General features: G+C 44.8%; 1 protein-coding gene across 1 annotated transcript in view; it reads left to right on the top strand.

Annotated features, from left to right (window-relative positions):
- The window catches only part of EFL1 (elongation factor like GTPase 1), a 424,348-nt gene that overhangs the window by 63,373 nt on the left and 336,997 nt on the right, over positions 1–23,978 (top strand). The window contains exon 12 of the mRNA XM_068275325.1: positions 5,974–6,073. Within this exon, the coding sequence (XP_068131426.1) occupies positions 5,974–6,073 (100 nt within the window). The remainder of the gene's footprint in view (positions 1–5,973; positions 6,074–23,978) is intronic.

Below are 23,978 nucleotides of genomic sequence, written 5' to 3'. Positions count from 1 at the left end.
TGGTATTGGCAACAATCGGGCACAGCCATGGGGACGTCGGTGTCATGCACGTATGCCAATTTATTTTTGGCTTGGTGGGAGGAGAAATACGTGTATGCCGCCGGTGTCCCACATGGCAATTGCCTCAGGAGATGGTCCAGATTTGTCGATGATATCCTGGTGTACTGGTCCGGGACTCGTGCTACATGGGAAGAATACTTCTCATATTTAAATAGTGGAAAAGAAAATATGCAATTCACATATAAATACAGCACCGAGAAGGTGAACTACCTGGATTTGGAATTGATTATTAAAGAAGGAAAGGTCATATCAAAGGGATATAAAAAACCAATTGGTGGAAACCTGTTGTTACATAAAGAGATCTATCACCCGGAGCACACGTTCAGATCTCTTCCATATGGGCAGTTCCTAAGATTAAAGCGGAATAATACCCAAGGAAGGGATTTTTTGGAACAAGCAATGAACCTGAAATTAGACCTGGAGAAAAGAGGTTATGAACCTGAGATGCTAGAGGAAGCTTTAGAAAAAGCAAGAAAAAGGGATAGAAAGGAGCTCATAAAAAAGAATAGAGGGATAGAAAAAGATGATAGAGAGAGGAAGGAGAATCGACTGACTTTCTCTTTTGATTATACTCCCATGCATAAAGAAGTGAACCAAAGTGTTTGGAAAAATTGGAAGGTGATCCAGAGAGATCCGGTCCTGAGAGAGATATACAAACAACCCCCCTTAGTGACTTTTAAGAGAGCGTCCACCCTTGGTACTAAATTAACATCAACGGAATTTAAAACACCCAGGGAACAAACGTGGTTGGAGAAATTACGACAAAAGGGAAATTATAGATGTGGCCGATGCTCTTTGTGCCCCCAGATGCAACCAGGAAAATATTTAAAAGTTGGACCTATAGAAAACAAGACCAAGGACTTTATAACGTGTAGAACGAAGTACGTAGTTTATATCATCTGGTGTCCCTGTCATAGGTTCTACATTGGTATGACAACGAGAGAAATGAGAGAACGTATAAACGAACATGTGAAGTCAGTAAGAACTGGAAGAGGTTGTAGTAGGTTGATCGAACATTGTAGGAACGAACATGACTGGGATGCAACATGTCTCTCCTTTGCAGGATTAGAAGTAGTACCGATCCCAAATAGAGGAGGTAATAGAGAACAGTGTTTGTTAAGGAAGGAAAGTAGATGGATAGTGAATAGCGATGCCATGGGACCTTTGGGTCTGAATGACCACTTAGATATGCAATGCTTCTTAGATCCATAAATAAATGAAGAAGAGGGTTGAATGGTTCGTCCAGCTAAACCTGAGGAATTTTTTTTAGAACAAAATAATGCAAAAAGGTGGGGGAATGTGGGAAATCTTTAATATATGGTGCATAAATATCCAGGAATGGAGAATTAAATAAGAAAAATGTATGCTTAGCATTAAATGAGTAGCCTTTATATAACCCACGACCCGATCTCCATATATAGAGAATCTATGGAATATGTATTGAACGAATTTAATTGAATATGCATTATTTGAAATATAGCTTTTACTATATGTTTTAAGATATAGGTTTTTACACAAATGTTGAAGTAAAGATACAGTTTTTAATTTGTGTTTTGATACTATAAGATATGTATAGTGATTGTCCTCTCCTGTATATTTGAGCACCACCCAGTGGAAGATGCTGGGACTCAAATTATTTGGGCCCTAGGTATCTGATGGGGATCGCACTTTCCTCCTGTCCGGGGGCAGGCGTGTATGCGTCATGACATGCGTCATGAAAGACGTGTGCGCGTCCTGCGGGGACAGGAGATGGTGGAATCCAGCATGGAACGCATGGACTTCCTGTGGTAGACGTACGCGTGACACGCGTCGTAATGGACGCGTGCCCGCGGGTGACGCAGACAGGAACTGATGCGTAGCGGCGTCACGTGCCCGGAACACTAAGCCACTGCTTGTCAGTATATAATCCCCCATAACGGGATGTGTAGAGCGCACGGAGCCTCAGAGGAAGCTCGTTTGAGCGAAACGGTCGTCAGGCAGGCCGCTGCCGCCCCCACGAAGCCCCAAAGCCAGGACTCAAGAAGGGTATGTCAGATCTTAATGTATTTTCTATGGAATGGACTTGAATACATTGTATGAAGATTGAGCTGACTGAATTAAAAGCCTTGGAGCAGTGCAGGATTGTTTCTCTTTCTTATGGTATACATGAGCTTATCTTCTATGGGTGAAATTTTCAGCAATAAAGTATTAAATGTCAGTTTATTTTGTATGATATTTTACCCAGTAAAGGGGCCTAATGCAATATACTGCAAAACATTCAGTGCAAAAATCATTTCACATCTCATTGCCCAAAGATTAGTGCCTCAAAAAGAAGAAAAGGGAGGGCAACGTGGGAAGAGACCGAGAGCCAATATAGTGTAGTATGTGAATTAACCACAGGAGGGAGATAGATGTGAACAATTATACTCACAAACATGTGCCATCGCTGTGGCCTTACAGTACACAGGTGGGGATCTCAAACCTGACCCCACTCAGGCTGAACAGTCGCTCTCTGTAGGATAGGACGAAATCCAGGAAAAATATCCTTCACTCTAAATGGTAAAAAAAAACCTGACACTTAAAGGAAACCTGAGACTAAGAATATACACGGATTTATACTTAGATTAACCCATAAATCCTTCACTGCGCAACAGATGGTGAATATTCCTGTAACTCCTGAAGTCTTGCAAAAACATGCTAAACATGCTAATGATGGTGCATTACCTCAGTAGTAATCAGAATTATTTATTTTGCCAAGTACAATGGAGGTTGTCCCGGGAATTACTTTGGCACATACAGGGTTGGTGGTAGTACATTACAGTAGAATATACATATGTACAGAATATATATGGAGTAGGCATATACATAGAGCAGTGAAGAAGGACCAGAGAGGGTGGTCTGAGTGCTATGTGAGTGGAACAGCCATGTGTCCACATTGCTTAAAGTGTAACTGTCGAGCATAAAAAATCAAATTATTTATTTTTATCTGGTAAACAAGTAATAAGGTTGCTAACCAGGCAATCCAAAAGTTAAAATCACTATTACTTATTATGTTGAGAAATGATCATTCCCCAGTTTACCTGAGAGAGAGGTGTGAAAGAGAGGATGAGAATGAGAGGCTAAGAAAAGAGAGAGACAGAGACACAGCCTGGGGTTGCAGCGGTGACTTGGCCGTCTAGTTGCATGGTTAACTGTCCTAAAGTTTAACCCCCGGCTTGCACTCCTAGTCTGGTTCAACCGTGAGTCCTAAAGTTGTCTGCAGGTGGAGAAAAAGCAGGCCTGGTGGAGGAGAGCAGGCCTTCCTAAGGGCCGTGCTGGGATGCAGGGATTCAGGGTTTTGATGCAGCCTGAGGGGTCTTGCATGTGCCATCTGAAGCAAAGTAGCAGGGCTGTGCTAAGGTACTAATGAACTGGGTCCAGGCAGCAATGTAAGGCCTCTTTTCCACGGACTGTTGAGCTGTGTGCTCAGCAAGCAGTTCCCAGACAGCAGTGAGCATTTACCAGGTAGCAACAAGCAGTTACCAGGCAGCAGTGAGCAGTTGTGAGAGTTTGCAAGGCATTTCACTGCCAATCAACAGTCCAGGAAAAAGAGGCCTAAGAGTCATCGACCGCAGCCAGATCTGTTGGTACTCGGGAGCCGGGTGGCAGCGGTGGCTGGAGGTTTCCTTTGTGAGGAGGTTCTGTCGGTAGAGGAGAGCAGGGCTTACTGGAGGCTTGCACTGACCGAAGGCGGGGGTGCCATGGGAGGCAGGGCAGATGGCTGAGGACAGCAGGGCTGGCTGGCAGCTGGCTAATGAGAGGAGCTGGGGGAGCTGCTGTGCAGGCTTTCGATCTGGCAGATGAGGTGGCGCCATCATGTTCTCGAGTCCCGGGAGTCTCTGAAGGAGCTCCCCAGAGGGAGGGAGCTGGAGTACCTTTGGGGCCATGTGGCCATTCCTGCGGAGTTCTGGCTGCCCAGTGTTTAGACATACAATATAAGAACGAAGGCAGCGATGATGGTGCATGGGCCCTCAGCCTTTCGATATGCTAGTCCTACCTAATAAAGTACAAGTGTCCCTGCATCCCATGTCTGTGCCTCAGTGCTTTCGCGCTACTGCACATGTCCTGCACTGACACAGCCGTTGGGACAGGGCACAGGGGCCAGGAGGCGGGCCGGCCGAGTGGGCGGGCGTGTGTGCACGCGCGGAAAAGACCTAGAGCTTGTTTTTAAACGGGATTAGGTCACTAGTTAGTAAATAAACTCCCTAACATTGGAGTACTGGCAATACATTTCTTAGTACCAGTCAGTCTGCAGGAAGGACCATGCCATGCAGTGGAAATGAAAGATGAGTAGGCTGCTGAATGAGTCCAGTTAGCTTGGTTGGCTAATGCATTTTGTCCGCTACAATACAGAGTCTTTTGCTAAAGGTGAGTGAATTTCTAGCACCTGACAAAATGTATGCGTCAATGGTTCTTGTTTATCCAATCCATGGTACCCCACCCAAGATAAAAAATAGCAGTTGATCTGATTCAAATTGGACATCTCTCTTAATTGTAGATTACAAGACTGTTCATCCCTATGATGTGAAGAAAGAAATACCTAGACACTTCCATATATTAGCCACGCCACTCCGAAACTACAGTGTCTTGTCAGTTGACACGCATTATGTAGAAATGAGTGTCTATTGGCAAGACTCTTAATTATACCCTTAATTGTTACTTACACATAATGAATGTCAATCTGCTAGACTCTTTATTGCCTGGAGTAAGTGGTTTATCTGTCTACGCTAGTGTCTGTTTTTTTTTTACTTCATTTATACTTAAACTGTTAAGCAGGCCATACACTCATCGATTTCTCCGGTCAATATATACCGCTGAGTCGATTGCTCTGATCAAATTGGAGAGAAATATTTGCAGCATTTGGCCTAATCAATCGACTGACTGATTTCTGTCCGAAATCCCTGAATTGGGTCAATCGGTCCTGGTGGAAAATGTTGATTGATCAGCAGTGAATCAGGAGCGTGTCTCTAGTGGCGTTCAATTTGGTGACAGACGAAAGGTTCTCTCCCCTATCCGCTGCACGACCTGGTCAACGCTTCTCCCAGTGTCTTCTTCACTTCCGTGTCCCAGGGTGCCTGTCTGACGTAATGCAGGGGATAGACACTAGCGGCCTCTAGTGATCACAGTGCCCCTAGTGTCTGTCCCCTAGATTACATCCCACATGCGCCGTCCTACCATACAGGTGAAACCTCTTGTAGAAAACATTTGGTGTGTGTGTATGTATACCGTAGCAGATAATAATACCAAACAAAATGATATTGCTAAAAGAGTGCACATAATAAATACATTGACCATATAACCAATGAGCATTTTATTGCAGTTGTGCCATGATTATATTCATGAGCTGCTCTGGGTGAGTGCATTTTTTTGCATTAATTTATGGCCTTATTTTATATAAAGAAATCTACGGAATGTGAATCGTGGTAACATTTGCATTTGAAATGAAGTAGAAGCAGCAATCTTTTCCACTCAATCAGTTTTGGTATTTTGGAGCATTATGCTTTTTATGGAAAATGACAGAGGCTGGGAAAGTTATTGTGAGATGAGTACAGTGAGCACAATGTACAACAGCAATATATGCCTATTCCGGTTAGACACAGGTCATTGCTCAGAGTAAATGAGTAGACTTCTCATAATAACACGGAGCAGTTTTCTTATAAATCTGTTAGAAGGAAGAATAAACTGCTGAGACCTTTTCACAGGTGAGTCACTTTTGCTGAATGATTGCACCTTTAAATTTAATCTTTCGTTAAGTAAATAATGCTAGCACAATCCCAAGGCCCCAGAGAAATAATATACTGTGCCGGTACAGTAAGTACAGACAGAAATGATCGATCATTCTTCAATCTTGACCTGTTTTCTTGACACAACTTGTTTTTATCTTTCTGCTTTCAGCTTTTCTGCAGTGTCGCAGTGAGGAGACAGCACCAGTCATTATCTTTGTTTCCAAAATGTTTGCTGTTGATGCAAAGGCTTTACCTCAGAACAAGCAAAGGTAGGGAGCTGAACCTTGAGGTCCAGTAACTCTATTACCGAAAGCACTCGAGTTATTGTGTGATAGATGAATGCCGGTAAATGCACTGGAAATTTGTGCAGGCAGCAGAATAGGTCTGGCCATTGCTGTGCACCTGACTGCATTTCAGCATATAACAGGGCCCAGCAGAGCATTCTTCAGCCTCATATTTGCTGGTGGATTTTTACTGAGCGGTTTTTAAGTTGCACCCTCCTCTTATGTTAACTTTCCGTTACTATCCATGATGTTAACGGGTCGGTTTTGACCCGTGTCTTAAATCAGCCATAAAATACCCTCTGAACAAATATTTATCATCCAATTTGTTTCTTACCTCTTGGTTACCTTGTTAGGCTTCTTTATCCTTGAAAAGATTGGTTTTAATATTTTTGGTGTGACCCCTTTAACCCTTCTTTTGATAGCATACTTCTCATTTTCAAATTTAAAAAATGGTAAAATAAACCTAAATAGAATATTATAAGTAAATAAAAGGTTGTTATGTCACCAGAATGTTGCTGAGGAGTATTTGAACACATCTCTTAAATATTTTTTTTATATTTTTATTTTAATAACATTAACTATAATAACATTGATGGTGTTAGGGTCAATTTTGACGCATATATATTTACTTCAAGAATATATCCAAAAGTCTTTTTTTTTTTTTTTTTTTACATAAAACATTCATAAACAATGAAAAGCAAGTAATAATACAAAATGTAGACTTGCAAGGTCAAACAAACACACAATCAAGCAAGGCAAACCAATAGAAATCAAGTACTAGTTTCAAAGCATCTTTGTGCAAGAACTTGCATGTGTTTGTGTGGGTGTTTTTAGATGCATGTGTGGCAAAAGCTGACACTTTTAGCATGTTCTTTGCAGATATATTTTTTACAGTGGAATCATAATGTGTGTGTCTTTCTGTCCTTTTTGCTGGGGCAGACATGACACATCTTTCTTTTAGAATCAGATGGCATCACTGGAGTTGTGGCTGTGCTGGTTGATGTTGTGGCAAGGCTAGATGATGATGAGGATGCTGGCACGGATTCTCTTTGTGTTGTTGATGGTGTGGATGGAGTGCTTGATGAACTCTGCATCTGTCTGATCATGGCTGCAGCGATTGGATCTCGAGACACCCGTTTCCTTTGCTCAGTGTGTGCCTTGACAAAGGAACTTCCTAGCTCCTCGAGAAATATTCTCCGCTTGTTATTCTTTTTTTGTGTTCCAACCTGGGTGGATTTGGGTCCATAACACAAATGCATTGTATGCAGACACATCTAGGATGTTATAAAACACAACCATCGGCCATCTCCTGGTCATTCGCTGACAAGTATAGGTAGCAGTCAGCTTGTCCAGGTTGTCCACTCCCCCTTTGTTTTTATTGTAATCCAGGATAATTGTGGGCTTTTTGTCACTTCTTGATGACACAGCTGCATCTTTGTGAAAAGTGGACATAAGTATCACATTTTTTTTTTTTTTGGACAATATGAAACAACAGTGGTGGTGTCTGTAAAAGCAAATTTTGAAGAAAGCGGAGCTCTGTCCTTCACTTGCAAAATTTCAGTGTGCAGCTCAGGTTTTTTTTTTTTTTATTGTGCCTACCATGGTAAGTTTCCTCCTGAGAAGTTCTTGTCCAAGGTCATAGCTGGTAAAAAAAATTGTCACATGTGATATTGTAACCCCGCAGTCCAGTAGTCATATCAAGGACTACACGTTGTCCTTGTTTTTTCTCAGGGATGCCACTTTCGGGTTTGCCGGTGTAAATCTGAAGGTTCCATGCATAGCTTGTTTTTGCATCACAGGCTGCCCAGATTTTTATGCCGTATTTGCCTGGCTTCGTGGGCATATACTGCCGGAAGGGGCAATTTCCACGGAAAGGGATCAAACGTTCATCTACTGTTACCTGAGGCCCAGGGTGAAACATTAGTGGAAGGAGCTGAACCCATTTCTCCCAGACATCCCTTATGAGAGCAAGCTTGTCAGATTTTGCTCTAGTATTTCTGTTTTGGCACTTATTAGTGTTCTATAATCCTATATCATAACTGAGTCAGAATTGACCCTAACACCATAAACGTCATAATTTTCACCACAGTATTTTCTAATTTAGTGAAAAGGATTATTTTTCTATTACATTGTTTAAATAGAGGTTCCTGACAAAGTAAAAAAATATTGATGCAATAAACACATTTATGTGATACTTATAGACATTCAAAACCTTAAAACGGGTCGGTTCTGACCCTAACATAAGAGGAGGGTTAAAGGAAAACTGACCTGGGAGGGATATGGAGGCTGCCATATTTATTTTCCTTTTAAGCAATAGCAGTTCCCTGTTCTCCTGCTGATCTTTCATGCATCAGTAGTGACTGAATCACACACCTGAAACAAGCATGCGGCAAATGCAGTCAAACTTAAGTCATACATCTGATCTGTATGCTTGTTCAAGGTCTATGGCTAAAAGTTTTAGAAGCAGATGGTCAGCAGGACAGCCAGGCAAAGTGCATTGTTTAAAAGGAAATAAATGTGTCCGCCTCCATATCACTCTGTTTAGTTGTTCCTTGATTCCGAAACCACTTCATACGCTGGTTTTGACAAGAAGCTGAACTTGGTGTACCCAAATTCAGGAATTATTTGGGGCTCTATAATAAATGGAAGGACTGTAAGTGACTCTATAACAACAGGTACATTATAATTAGTGGAGCACTATGGGAACACTATAATAAATAGACTACAATAAGGGGCACTGTAATGAGCAGGGTACTAACAGGTGATACTGTAATGATGGGAGCCCAAAGCGGTACACTAGAATAAGGGGAACATGAACAGGAAGCACCATAGCATTAGGCACATTATACTCATTGGAGCACTATAATGGGTGAACACTGTAATATACATGCTAAGACCCGACACAGTTGAGAAGTGGTGGTATGGTGAGGTATACATTGCTGATGAGCTGCGACATACTGGGAGACAGTTGTTCTTAACCATAATCCTATTGGCTTGCATTGATAGACAGCATCAGATGTCAATAAAAGCGGCTCCTGACTGGCTGACATCGCTCTGCCATCTTAGAGACGGCAGAAAGAGGGGCCTGCGGCGATGGGAGAGCAGCATAACTGGCAGGAGCGGGGGTATGTGCGGCGATTCATCGGGAGACGCCGTTTTCTGGTACCAGCAGTCTCTGGTCCTCAAGGGGCCAGAGACTATGCAAAGGGTTAAAAAGGTCCAAAACACTAAGGGTGCCTTGACCTTGAAAAGATTACGCTAAGTTAGTATATTTGACTTGCAGCTTTTGAGCCCGGAGTTCCTCCATTGAAGCTATATGCATGAAATCTCTGTGTCCTCCCCATGTTTTTGTGCATTTCTTCTGGAAACTCTGGACTACTCCCACACCCCAAAATCACACTGACTTGTTAATTTGCCTCCCAATAAATTAGCCCTAGACTTTGTTAGGAAAGTAGACTGAGGCCCTTGAGGGGGCAGCTAGTTTGTTCTCTTTGCTGAGCATTGTAGGTATGCTTCAACACAAAATCACAACAAAAATGTAAAATAAATGAAGCAGTATGCATAAATGTGAACCAGTAGTACCTGCTAAAGAAATTATAATTCTGTCCAGATACTCTCGCCTGTACCTAAGGCCCCGTTCATATTACCAAACACAGATGGCTGTGCGATCGGAATGCAACACGTACGAACGCACGCCATCTGCGTTTGCATGCGTTGCATGGCTGATACCCATTCACTGCAGTGAATGGGTCAGCCGCGCGTTTCAGGAAAAAATACGTGCAGCATGCGTTCGTGGACCGCATGACTGGACATCAGACAGTGCAGTCTATGCACTTCTGATGTCGTGCGTGTCTGCCTCCTGGACACGTTGCTGAAATCGGACAGCAACGCGTGCAATGTGAACGGGGCCTTACCCTCTCCTAATGATAATGTACAGACTAACCAGCAAGCTCATGGTGAACCAGAACTCATTGGAGTGTGTGAGGGGCTACAATGGTCCTAAAAGCCTCCTTACTACAATGCTTTTAGGACCATTGTAGCCCCTCACACACTCCAATGAGTCCTGGTTCACCATGAGCTTGCTAGTAAGTCCGTACCTCTGTCTTACAAGCCCTACTCCATAGAGCCAAATTAATCCATGCCATGCACTGATGAGGATCAAACAATCCGAAACAGTCTGTATGCATGTTGGATTATTATGGCTCTGTACAAATTAACAAGCTGACACATCATTGCATTCCAGCAGTTCTGGAGGTGTGTTTAGCTTCTAAGGGTAACACTGCTTAATTTGCATATACTGTATTCAGCAGTGATGCACTGGGAGACATCTCAAGCTCACTCCAACCTGAATTATCGCAAATTCTTTCTGTTTTAAGAAAGCAAACTAATGGTAATGTGTGAAAGAATAAGTGGTACAGTGGGTTGCAAAAGTATTCGGCCCCCTTGAAGTTTTCCACATTTTGTCACATTACTGCCACAAACATGCATCAATGTTATTGGAATTCCACGTGAAAGACCAATATAAAGTGATGTACATGTGAGAAGTGGATTGAAAATCATACATCATTTCAAACATTTTTTTTTACAAATAAATAACTGCAAAGTGGGGTATGTGTAATTATTCAGCCCCCTGAGTCAATACTTTGTAGAACCACCTTTTGCTGCAATTACAGCTGTCAGTCTTTTAGGATATGTCTCTACCAGCTTTGCACATCTAGAGACTGAAATCCTTGGCCATTCTTCTTTGCAAAACAGCTGCAGCTCAGTCATTAGATGGACAGCGTTTGTGAACAGCAGTTTTCAGATCTTGCCACAGATTCTCGATTGGATTTAGATCTGGACTTTGACTGGGCCATTCTAACACATAGTTATGTTTTGTTTTAAACCATTCCATTGTTGCCCTGGCTTTATGTTTAGGGTCATTGTCCTGCTGGAAGGTGAACCTCCGCCCCAGTCTCAAGTCTTTTGCAGTCTCCAAGAGGTTTTCTTCCAAGTTTGCCCTGTATTTGGCTCCATCCATCTTCCCATCAACTCTGACCAGCTTCCCTGTCCCTGCTGAAGAGATGCACCCCCTGAGCATGATGCTGCCACCACCATATTTGACAGTGGGGATGGTGTGTTCAGAGTGATGTGCAGTGTTAGTTTTCCGCCACACATAGCGTTTTGCATTTTGGCCAAAAAGTTCCATTTTGGTCTCATCTGACCAGAGCACTTTCTTCCACATGGTTGCTGTGTCCCCCACATGGCTTGTGGCAAACTGCAAACGGGACTTCTTATGCTTTCTGTTAACAATGCCTTTCTTCTTGCCACTCTTCCATAAAGGCCAACTTTGTACAGTGCATGACTAATAGTTGTCCTATTGACAGAGTCTCCCACCTGAGCTGTAGATCTCTGCAGCTCGTCCAGAGTCACCATGGGCCTCTTGACTGCATTTCTGATCAGCGCTCTCCTTGTTCGGCCTGTGAGTTTAGGTGGATGGCCTTGTCTTGGTAGGTTTACAGTTGTGCCACTTCCATTTCTGAATGATCACTTGAACAGTGCTCTGTGGGATGTTTAAGGCTTTGGAAATCTTTTTGCAGCCTAAGCCCGCTTTAAATTTCTCAATAACTTGATCCCTGACCTGTCTGGTGTGTTCTTTGGACTTCACGGTGTTGTTGCTCCCAATATTCTCTTAGACAACCTCTGAGGCCCTCACAGAGCAGCTGTATTTGTACTGACATTAGATTACACACAGGTGCACTCTATTTAGTCATCAGGCAATGTCTATAGGCAACTGACTGCACTCAGATCAAAGGGGGCCGAATAATTATGCACACATCACTTTGCAGTTATTTCTTTGTAAAAAATGTTTGGAATCATGTATGGTTTTCGTTCCACTTCTCACGTGTACACCACTTTGTATTGGTCTTTCATGTGGAATTCCAATAAAATTGATTCATGTTTGTGGCAGTAATATGACAAAATGTGGAAAACTTCAAGGGGGTCGAATACTTTTGCAACCCACTGTATGAGGCCCATATCCTCATTCAAAATGTGATAAGTAGAAGGCAAATGGGCTGGTCGTAACCATTGTGTTGTTTGCCCAGTGCAAGGCTACAGTTGTCTCTGCAGATACAAAGTAGGAAATCTGAAATAATGTTTTCAAAGTTCCGTATAATATATAGTGTGTTTTTATGCTGATAGGATTGTTTTTTGTTTTTTCACCCAATATGGAAAATCGCCAGAAGGTATTTGCACAGTTTTATAAAGAATACATTTGACGGTTATTTAATGTACAGGGAATGTAGGGTGCAGCCAGTGCAAAATTCCCAGGAAATGGGTAGGTGCTCTTAAAGAGACTCTGTAACAAAAATGTCATGCTTTGTTCTACCATCCTACAAGTTCCTAAACATATTCTAATGTGCTCTGGCTTACTGCAGCACTTTCTACTATCACCCTCTCTGTAATAAATCAATGTATCTTTCCCCTGTCAGAATTGTCGTCCTGTGTCTGGAAGGCTGCCAACTCTTCGTGCTGATCTGCTATGCACAACCCCCTCCAGGCCCCTCTATGCACACTCCAGTGTGTGTGTTATTTACATAAGCCAGCAGCGTCTCTGCTTATCAGTGAAAGAGAGCTGGATAAAAATCCTCCTCTGTTAGGCTGTGAAAGGAGCTAGCTGGCTGACACATACTGAGGAATTACACACACAGGCACAGGCAGAGCTGTCTGCAGGAATCCTGTAATGTTCAGTGCATGAGAGCTGCAGGGGACAGAAGGTAAACACACAAATGATCTTTTGAGATTCAAAAGGAAAGCTGTATATAGCCTGCTTGTGTATGGCTGTATTTTCTATGTGTGGACATACCGTACATCAACCTACTTCCTGTTTTGGTGGCCATTTTGTTTGTTTATAAACAAACTTTTTAAACTGTTTTTGACTACTTTTAATGTGGCGGGGAGCAGCGAAATTGTGACAGAGGGTAATAGGAGATGTCCCCTAACGCACTGGTATGTTTACTTTTGTGCGATTTTAACTATACAGATTCTCTTTAAGGTTATCTATCATAGCAAATAGTAGATAATAAGCCTTTGGAGAAATTGAATTCTGCTACATACTAATGCTAGGGCAGTGATATTACAAGTAGTGATGTCGCGAACCTCCGATTTTCGGTTCACGAACTTCCGAGGAAGGTTCGGTTCGCGGAAAAGTTTGCGAACCGCAATAGACTTCAATGGGGAGGCGAACTTCAAAATTTAGAATAATTTCTACCAGCTGGAAAAATAATAGAAAACATGTTTCAAGTGTTCTAATCCCTGGAGGAACACATGATTGAGTGAAATACACATCAAAAGTTCCAGGCAAAAATCTAGATTTCACATAAACCCCTATTTTAAGGGCACAGATCTCATTCAATGTTCAATTGCAGGCCTACACTGCTTTACAACATTAGGCAGTGTATCCCTCACTCCATACTCCCTCCTCCCTCTCTCCCTCTCTCCCTCCCTCCCTCCTCTCTCTCTCTCCCTCCTCCCTCACCCCTCCTCCCTCCCTCCCTCCTCACTCCCTCCTCCCGGACGGTCTCATCTTCTGGCTTTTTAAAGCCTACAAATCTTTGAGCAAGCTCATTTTTCTCTAGGATATATCATAATGGTACATGCTAGGCTGCCTTCAGTATGTAGTGTTGGTTGTGTTATAGCGGTTAAGAGAGCTGACTACCAAGCACTCAGACCTGGGTTCAATTCCTGGCCAAGACCTGGGTTCAGTTCCCGGCCAAGGTATGTAAGCTAGCTTTTAAAAGCCTACAATTCCCTGGAAGATGTGACCCTCCTCCGGGAGGAGGGAGTGAGGGATGAGGGAGTCTAACTAAACTCTCCCTAGCAGCGTCTGTCAGCAGCTGTCCCTTAACTAATTAGTGCAGGCAGACTAGTGAGTAAAACGGCACAAGGACCTTGCCTTTTATAAAGGGGGGTGGGGCTCCAGGAGTGAGTGCAGTCTGATTGGCAACAATGTGCCTGCTGACTGATGTAGAGGGTCAAAGTTCTGCTCAATAGTGCATTATGGGGTGAACCGAACTTCCGCAAAAGTTCGCCTTCCCTAGGCGAACGCGAACCCCCAAAGTTCGCCTGGAACTGTTCGCCGGCGAACCGTTCGCTACATCTCTAATTACAAGCATCAAAAGTGAGTGTGTTACTCTCAGGAAGCTTAGGAATCAGAGAATAGAAGCTTCAGTTTGTGTTTTCACATGAAGGTATTTGCAGCAGACTGCACTTTACTTAGAAGTGTAAGATCTAATTAGCATTCAGTATGAAACAAGCTGAGTCTACTAATTTGGATTTTTACTACGTGAGATACAGCCTAGATGCACAAAGGAGGTGTTCTAAGCACTTCAAGTTGCGCTGACTGCATACTGTCAGAATCATACTGTCTTACCTGTCCTGCCCCAGTCCTCATGTAGTGCGCAAATGCCTGTGTGCACCAGGGGCCATGGCCTTTTATCTGTTATGTGCAAGGCGAATCTGCACGTGCATCGGCGCAAATGAATATGCTTACACACATAATCTCGACATGAATGTCAATGCACATCCTCCAGGATGCAGCCTCATGAATGCACAAACATTTAAAAGCAATGCACACCAGCATCTGGCTGTCACTTTTGCAGCTGCACAGTAGTACTTGCCACTCAGAGTGTTTCTACTTGATCTTCTGTGTCCCATGCCGGACCTTGTCCAAATCTCTGACTCCTGCCTGTGCTGTAGCAACTTGTGGCTCCCAAAGTCAATAAAATCTGTCCTCTTCTCCACTGGGCACCATTGCTGATGCTGAAAGCTTGAGGACCATTTTACTTGTAGAAAAGCGGCATAAACAGGAATGACGGGGCATGTAGAGCTGAAGTTAAGTTAGTACATGCAAATGATGGTGAAACCCCTCACAGTTTTAGGCCAAGTAGTTAGACATCTCATGCGTGATATCAGTCAAACAGAAATTCTGTTGCTGATGTTACTGTAATACAGTTTTGCTATTATTTAATCCATTGTCAGCAATATGACTATGGTGCTTCGGTTTGCAACTCTGTTATTTCTAAACCCATGCCAACATCTATTTTGCCCTCTCTTAGCTATGTAATAATGGTTTGCTTAAGCCACTGAAAGCATTTGCCATGGAATTTAAGTGCTGTAAATAATTTAATAAACAGCCATACACTCAGGATGCTTCTTGAAATAACACTTCCTTTTGCTTCTACATCAGAAAGGGCTTATGGGTAATGGGCAAATAAATGGCTCTTAGGCCAGTGTTAACCCATTTATGGATTGACATTAGCTCAGCTTTATGAGAGGAACATGTTTTATCTGCAGGGCATGTCCATTTTGTGGATGCTTCTCTTAATTATCAACTTGCAAAGGTAAGTCATGTTAAAACAAACTATTTTTGGAAAACAGGCCAAACTTATTGTTGATCCAGAGTTAATCAAAACATTCAGATTAGCATTAAAGCAAACAAAAAAACATGATAAATTTTACGTGTGTAGTACTGATAACAAATAGAAAATTAGTAGTATTTTAGGTTATATAGCTTTTTTTTTTTTTTTTTTTTTTTTTTGGCGCTGCGTCTCGTCTCGAAAGCAACATGTTGCTTTCATAGTCGGTAAACATCGGGAAACCAGTGTAGGGACCTGAACCGCTTGCCTTGAAAACTTCCCAAAAGCCTTCAAAAGCTAGCGTCTAAATACTGGCGGTAAACCGCTGCCTTTTGAGCAAAAGCTCGGCAGATGTCCGTGTGAACCAGCCCTAAAGGAGGTGGAACTGGGGTAGCTACCAGATCTCTGGCCCCACCTACCTCCTCCCTATTTTGAGACTGTAATGTTGTGGCCAATACTGCAGCACTACAGCTGAAGAGAATATTATCTCCCCGTCTGATGCAATTGCATGCAATTTGAGTTTTTGTCTCTTGCACAGATGACCCCATTCATGACAGTCAATGCTGCATTTAGACCAAAAATGCGCACAGCAGTGCAATAACATAACACTGCTGCGCATTGCATAAGTAAGAACGTCAAACAGTGCAGTTAATGCACTTCTGATGCTCTTGAGCATCGCACATTATACACGTTGATGAAATGTGCATGGCAACATGAATGATATAAACAAGCTTGTGTCCGCTTCTATATGCTTTTCAGCAACTGTATCATTGATGTGTTGCTGAAAAGCACGCTATTGTTTAGCGTGTGAAATACTTTAAACCCTACATCGTATGTATTTATTAAATTGTTAAATAAAAGACAACTGTGAAATTTTTACAGAATCTGAATCATTTTATTATGGCTAAGCACGACTGGGTTGTGCCCAGAATTAGGCTTGGCACGTACAGGGCTTAAGCCTAGAATAGGACACACAATAATGACAACACTAAAATTACAATCAATTCAAAGTTAACAAGGGTAGCATAATCCATAACAACCACAGCAATTGAATATGAGAGCAGTCACAGAAAGTTCAGCAGTGCAAAACATGTTTTAAAAACGGGGAGAAAAACGGCCTAATGGATGGGTGGAGGTAATGTATGAAGAGTGATCAGTGAGTTGACCACTGAGGGGAAAAAGCTATTCCTGTGCCTTGAGGTCTTAGTGGAGATGGACCTTTACCTCCGGCCTGAGGGAAGCTGACTAAAGAAGCTGGAGCCTGGATGTGAGGGGTAGTTGGCGATCCACACCACTCTGAAATGCAGTCTGGTGTTGTAGAGGAGGTCCAGAGGTGGAAGTGGTTTTCTGATGATTCTCTTCTGATCTGATGACTCTCTGTAGTTTGTGTCTGTCACTGGTCGAGGAGCCAGCATACCAGACCAGGATTGAAGAACAGAGAGCAGACTCAATTTTGGCGGAGTAGAAGCTCAACAGAAGTTTTTGTTGCATGTCGAAATTCTTCAGTTAGCGGAGGAAGAATAGTCTCTGCTGGGCTTTCCTCTGGGTGTAGGTGGTGTTGGCCTTCCAATTCAGTTCATTGTAGATGGTTGTGCCTAGGAGGCTGGCACAGGGAACTCTTTCAACTTCTGTGCCATCAGTATGGATTGGAGGCGGGATGTACTTCGAGCGCAGCAAGGTTCTCTTGCATTATTTAAGGGCTGATGATGTTGAACGCCGAGCTAAAGTCAAGTTCGAGGATACTGGTGTATGTGTCTGGTCTATCCAGGTGCTCCTTGACAAGCTCCAGACAGATATTAAAGGGGAACTTCAGCCTAAACAAACATACTATCATCAAGTTACATTAGTTATGTTAATTATAATATATAGGTAATACAATCTCTTACCCACCCTGTTTTAAAAAAAACAGGCAAATGTTTGTGATTCATGGGGGCTGCCATCTTTGTCATGGGGGCAGCCATCTTTTTGGTTGAAAGGAGGTGACAAGGAGCAGGAGACACAGTTCCAACTGTCCTGTGTCCTGATTACCCCTCCCAGCTGCACACGCTAGGCTTCAAATGTCAAATTCAAAATGTAAAAATTGCACCAAATGTAAAATTGCACCAAAACAGCAGAACGAGAACAACATCATCAGAAATCCCATCATGCTTTGCACAGCATCAGGGGAAAAAAGCCCGGGCAGTTTTCTTCTGTGCAGCTAAAAATAAAGCTTGTATAAGAGAAACAAAGTTCTGATGCTGTGAAACTGTTAAAGAAACACCAAGCCTTTTCAGTGCTGCTAAGTCGATTTTTAGTCCAGAGGTTCACTTTGATGGCATCATCAGTGGACCTGTTCACTCTGTACGCAAACTGGTGTGGGTCTAACAGTGGATCCATGAATAATTTTCGGAGGGGCAGAACTGTGCTTTCAAAGGTTTTCATAATGACAGATGTGAGAGCCACAGGTTTGAAGTTATTAATATCAGTGGCTTCTTGTTTTTTTGGGACCGGGATGATGGTCAACCTTTTGAAGCATGCAGGGACTTTGCCTTCCTGAAGATATTTGGAGATGGAGGAGATAATAGGAGCGAGCTTTTGTGCACCTGATTTCCGGCATGCTGGTGATGCTCAGTCTGGGCCTGGGGCTTTCCAAGCGTTTAGCCTTGAAAGGTGCCGCAGGACGTTGCCCTCATTCCAGGCGCGGAGCTGGGGGGGTCGGGGTAGGACAAGTGCCCCGTGACGCCGGGTCCCCAAGGGCGCCCTCCGCCTAGCTGAGCTGCGGGTTTTTTTTTGGGGGGGGGGGGGGGGAGAAGCGCAGAGAAGAGGGAGAGCTGTGCGGACGGCGGGGAAGGGGGGCAATCACCCCCTCCTTCTCTCACCTTAGGTGCTCTCCCTCCCTCGCTCTCCCCTCCATTACTGTCCGGGTGGCTCGTGGCTGGCAGCGGCGGGCGGAACTCACCTCCGTCTCGCTCCAGCGCCGGCCGGAAGTTCGGGTCCCGCAGCCACTGCTCTGGTCTGGACCAGACCAGAGCAGCGGCAGATCCATCCGGCGCTGCGACGAGACGGAGGTAAGTTCCGCCCGCCGCTGCCAGCCACCCGGACAGTAATGGAGGGGAGAGCGAGAGAGGGAGAGCACCTAAGGTGAGGGAAGGAGGGGGGAGATTACCCCCCTTCCCTACCGCTGCTCACAGCTCTCCCTCTTCTCTGCGCTGCTCCCATCCTGCCTACATATATTTGGCACATATACCCGTAACTACATATACTGGGCACATATACCCCTGGCTACCTACTCTGGGCACATATACCCCTGCCTACATATATTGGGCACATATACCCCTAACTACATATACTGGGCACATATACCCCTGGCTACCTACTCTGGGCACATATACCCCTGCCTACATATATTGGGCACATATACCCCTAACTACATATACTGGGCACATATACCCCTGGCTACCTACTCTGGGCACATATACCCCTGCCTACATATACTGGGCACATATACCCCTAACTACATATACTGGGCACATATACCCCTGGCTACCTACTCTGGGCACATATACCCCTGCCTACATATATTGGGCACATATACCCCTAACTACATATACTGGACACATATACCCCTAACTACATATACTGGGTGCATATACCCCTGGCTACATATACTGGGCACATATACCCCTGACTATATATACTGGGCACATATTATACCCCTGCCTACATATACTGGGCACATATACCCCTGCCTACATATACTGGGCACATATACCCCTGACTACATATACTGGGCACATATACCCCTGACTATATATACCAGGCACATATATCCCTGACTATATATACTGGGCACATATTATACCCCTGGCTACATATACTGGGCACATATACCTCTGCTACATATACTGGGGACACATACCCCTGCCTATATATACTGGGCACATATACCCCTGGCTACCTGTTCTGTGGACATCTCTACCCCTGGCTACCTGTTCTGGGGACATCTATACTGCTGGCCACCTATTCTGGGGACACCTATAGACCTGGGGCTACCTATTTTTGGGGAACCACTGCTGTCAGATTGTGTGTATTTTGGGGAACTGCTGCCAGATCATAGGTGTCTACCATATGAAGGGGGCATTCTGCCTATTTATGTGAAAATGCTGTCTATTTATGTGCCTCATGACTGCTGAATTTGTCTTGTTGGGGGCCTCATGATTTGTTGGGGGCCTCAAGATTGCTGAATTTGTCTTGTTGGGGGCCTCATGATTGTTGAATTTGTCTTGTTGGGGGCCTCATGATTGCTAAATTTGTCTTGTTGTGGGTCTCATGATTGCTACATTTGTCTTGTTGGGTTGCCTCATGATTGCGGAGTTGGTCATGTTGGGGGCCTCATGTTTGCTCATGATTGCGGAATTTGTCTTGATGGGGGGGCTCATGATTGCTGAATTTGTCTTGGAACATGCTGGAAGGTACATACTGAGGGAGGGTGGGTGAGCGTGAGCCTGCTAACCTCCATGTACATTTGGCCCCACCCATAACCACGCCCACATTTGGCCACGCCCCTTCACCTTAGGGGGCGCATTAATAGTCTTTGTCCCCGGGCGCTGAAAACCCTAGCTACGCCTCTGCCTCATTCACAGACAGGGAGGGTGAGCTTGGGCAAGGAACAGCTGAGGTAGGGGAGGGAGAAGATGGAACTGGGAGCTCTGCAGGTGCTATCTGGTTCTGGAATTTACAGTGGAAGTTGCTGAGGGCCTCAGCAAGCTCAATGCTGGGAGTTGCATGTTGAGGGGGAGACTTGTAGTCCGTTGCGGCCTTAAGCCCTTTCCAGGCAGCTCGTGAGTCATTTGATGAGAATTTCTGTTTCAGCTTTTCTGTGTAGCTCTTTTTGGCGATACTCCTGGTTACCTGGTGGACTTGTGCACAGGTTCTTTGGTTCTTCGCAGATGTCGTAGTTTCTGGGAAAACCATAGTCTGAAATTTGTATAGAGTTTGAAGGTTTTTGTTGGTATACACTGGTCCTCCAGAAACTGATGTACGAGGTTTGGTGCTTCCAGGGTCTTTCAGTCTGTACAGTCGAAGCAGACTTTGAGTTGTAGCATAGCCTCACTTAACCATACTTTGCTGGACTTGATAACTGGTTCTGCAGTTTCTAAGCGCCTCTTGTAGGTGGGTATCAGGTGAATGAGGCAGTGTTCAGATGAACCTAGTGCTGATCACTGGATAACTTGGTACGCATAGTTTAGGACCATGTAACAGCAGTCAAGGGTGTTAATGTGTCTAGTGGGGCAGGTGGCGTGCTGATGGAGACGTGGCAGCTCTTGGCGGAGGTTGGCATTGTTGAAATCCCCCATGATAATGAATAGTGAGTTCTAGAGGGGCATCTCCCACTTTGTGATGGTATCACTAAGGGCTGTTTTGACATCAGCATTGGGTGAAATGTACATGCCAACAAGGATGTAAGAGGAGAACTCCCTGAGCAAGTATTGCGGCCTACAGTTTACAAGAAGGAGTTTATGTTAAAGGGAACATTTTTATTGGCAAGTATAGAGGTGTTGGAGCACCAGGTGGAGCTGATGTAGAAACAGATGCTCGGATGAGGCTGTATCCTGGAAGATGTAATGCACTTTCGGGGATGTCATCGTGAAGCCACGTCTCTGGGAAGCAAAAGACTGCTGTGTTGCAGCCAAGTTCTCTCTTGTCGCTGAGGAGTCTCGGTTCGTCTAGCTTGTTGGGGAGGGAGTGGACATTTGCCAGGACAACCGCGAGGATGACTGACTGCAGACCTTTCTTCCTCAGCCTCACACTGGCGCCAACCTGGCATCCTCTTCTCCACTGCCCCCAGGTCCCTGGTGCTCGGGCAGTGATTTTCTGGACATGGCTGCGCTTTGTTCCCATTTGAGGAGCTGCGACCTGTCGAAGGTGGCACGTGGGAGGGAGGAATGGTGCTGGAGGCATGGGTGTGAGTGCCGACTCAGCGTCCGAGGGCATAGTGTAATAATTGTCACCACCGGTGATGCAGGACAATGAGAGGTATGCATGACTATTATAAACATATTGGGGAAGGTGAAGGTCTATTACGCTGTATAATATACATAGACATATAATACGCTTTATTGTTATAAGCACTATCACTATTGCTTGTAGCTCTTATGTCACATAGCTCACTCTGTGCTTCAGAATATTCTTGTCATTTCTTAGCTGTGTAACTGCAGAAAAATGATGGTGACCTACAGAGGGTGATCCAGCAACCCCTCATTTTATTTCACAGTAATCAACATGCTGTGATAAACTTTCTATGATGGAAAAAGGGTTAAAAAATATTCCTAACAATTAGAGCTGTACTGCTGAACACTCTTATGGTGCGCAAACCCATTTCCCTTCAGGACCATTTATCCCTTCTCCAGTATGCAGACTGAAACAGTTTGCAAAAAGAAATGATCAGATCTGACTACACATTACAGATATGCGAGTACAGATTTCACACAGAAATGGGGAGTAGTGGAGGATGTGCAGTAAGAGACATAATGCTGGCAGACATTAGGGCTGGTGTACAGTGTACACCGCATACAGGCTGCTCTGGTGCTAAGGAGATCCACATATCTATTCAGAGGATCAAAATCAGAAGTACATTTTTCATTTTTATTTAACCAATTCAGCCTTCAGTGTATTTTCACCTTACGCATCCGAGTAATTTGCACATTTCAGCGCGCCTCCCATTCATACGCCAATAACTTTATCACTGCTCATCACATCTAAATGATCTATTTTTTCACCACCAATTAGGCTTTTGGGGTTGGTATTTATTTTCAGTAATTACTTTATTTTCTATGCATTTTAAAGGGAATAAAATACACTTTACATATTACTCCAATGCAATCACCTAAAGTTTTAACCACTTGGCGACCGCCCACTACCTATGAGCGTCAGCAAAGTGGCATGCCCAGGACCACGTAACGCCGATGGGCGTCTGGTCCTGGGACTGTATCTGGCCGGGGATCGCGCGCTGTTATGCACGCGCATCCGCCGGCAATAGGCTCCGCCCACCCGCGTTGTCAACCCGTTGGCCGTTCAGAAACCCCTCGATCGCCGCGTTAGAAGCATATAATACGCTTTGTAATGTATACAAAGCGTATTATACAGGCTGCCTCCTGCCCTGGTGGTCCCAGTGATCGAGGGACCACCAGGGCAGGCTGCAGCCCTCCCTGTCTTCACCCAAACACACTGATCTGCCCCCCCTTCCCCCTGATCGCCCACAGCACCCCCCAGACCCCCCCCCCCCCTGCCCACCCCCCAGACCCCTGTTTTCACCCAATCACCCCCCTAATCGCCCATCAATCACTCCCTGTCACTATCTGTCAATGCTATTTTTTAGATTAGGTCCTAAACTGCCACCAGGGGGCCCCTGATCACCCCCCCCCCACCAACCAAGATCCTCCCCAGACCCCTAGTGTGCTGTATACATCTATTCTCCCCTGTAATCACCTTTCTATCACCTGTCAATCACAAATCAATCACCCCCTGTCACTGCCACCCATCAGTTCAGACCCTAACCTGCCTCTTGTGGGCACCTGATCACCCGCCCACACCCTCAGATTGCCCGCAGACCCACCCTCAGATCACCTCCGAAAGTGCATTGTTTACGTCTGCTCTCCCCTCTAATCACCCAGTGATCACCCATAAATCACCCATCAAACACCCCGTCACCACCTGTCAGTGCTAGCCATCAGATCAGACCCTAATCTGCCCCTTGCGGGCACCCAATCACCCGCCACACCCTCAAATAGCCCCCCCCCAGACCCCCTCTGATCAACTCGTCAGTGCACTGCTTGCATATATTCTCCCTTGTAATCACCTACTGATCACCTATCAATCACCCCGTCACCACCTGTCAGTGCTAGCCATCAGATCAGACCCTAATCTGCCCCTTGCGGGCACCCAATCACCCGCCACACCCTCAAATGCCCCCCCCCCCCCCGACCCCCTCTGATCAACTCACCAGTGTATTGCTTGCATATATTCTCCCCTGTAATCACCTACTGATCACCTATCAATCACCCCTGTCACCACCTGTCACTGCTACCCATCAGATTAGACCCTAATCTGCCCTTTGCGGGCACCCAATCACCCGCCCACACCCTCAGCCCCCCAGAACCCCTCTGATCAACTTGCCAGTGCATTGCTTGCATATATTCTCCTCTGTAATCGCCTACTGATCACCTATCAATCACTCCGTCACCCCCTGTCACCACTTGTCACTGCTACCCATCAGATCAGACCCTAATCTGCCCCTTGCGGGCACCCAATCACCCGCCCACACCCTGAGATAGCCCCCCAGACCCCTCTGATCACCTCCCCAGTGCATTATTTACATCTGTTCTCCCCTCTAATCACCCATCAATCACCCCCTGTCACCACCTGTCACTGCTACCCATCATACCCATCAGATCAGACCTTCATCTGCCCCTTGCGCGCACCCAAGGACCGGCTCACACCCTCAGATCGCCCTC

The sequence above is a fragment of the Hyperolius riggenbachi genome, chromosome 3 (assembly GCF_040937935.1).
Source record: "Hyperolius riggenbachi isolate aHypRig1 chromosome 3, aHypRig1.pri, whole genome shotgun sequence".
Lineage (NCBI taxonomy): Eukaryota > Metazoa > Chordata > Amphibia > Anura > Hyperoliidae > Hyperolius > Hyperolius riggenbachi.
Note: the sequence above shows the minus strand (reverse complement) of the source record. Positions and strands in the feature narration are given on the sequence as shown.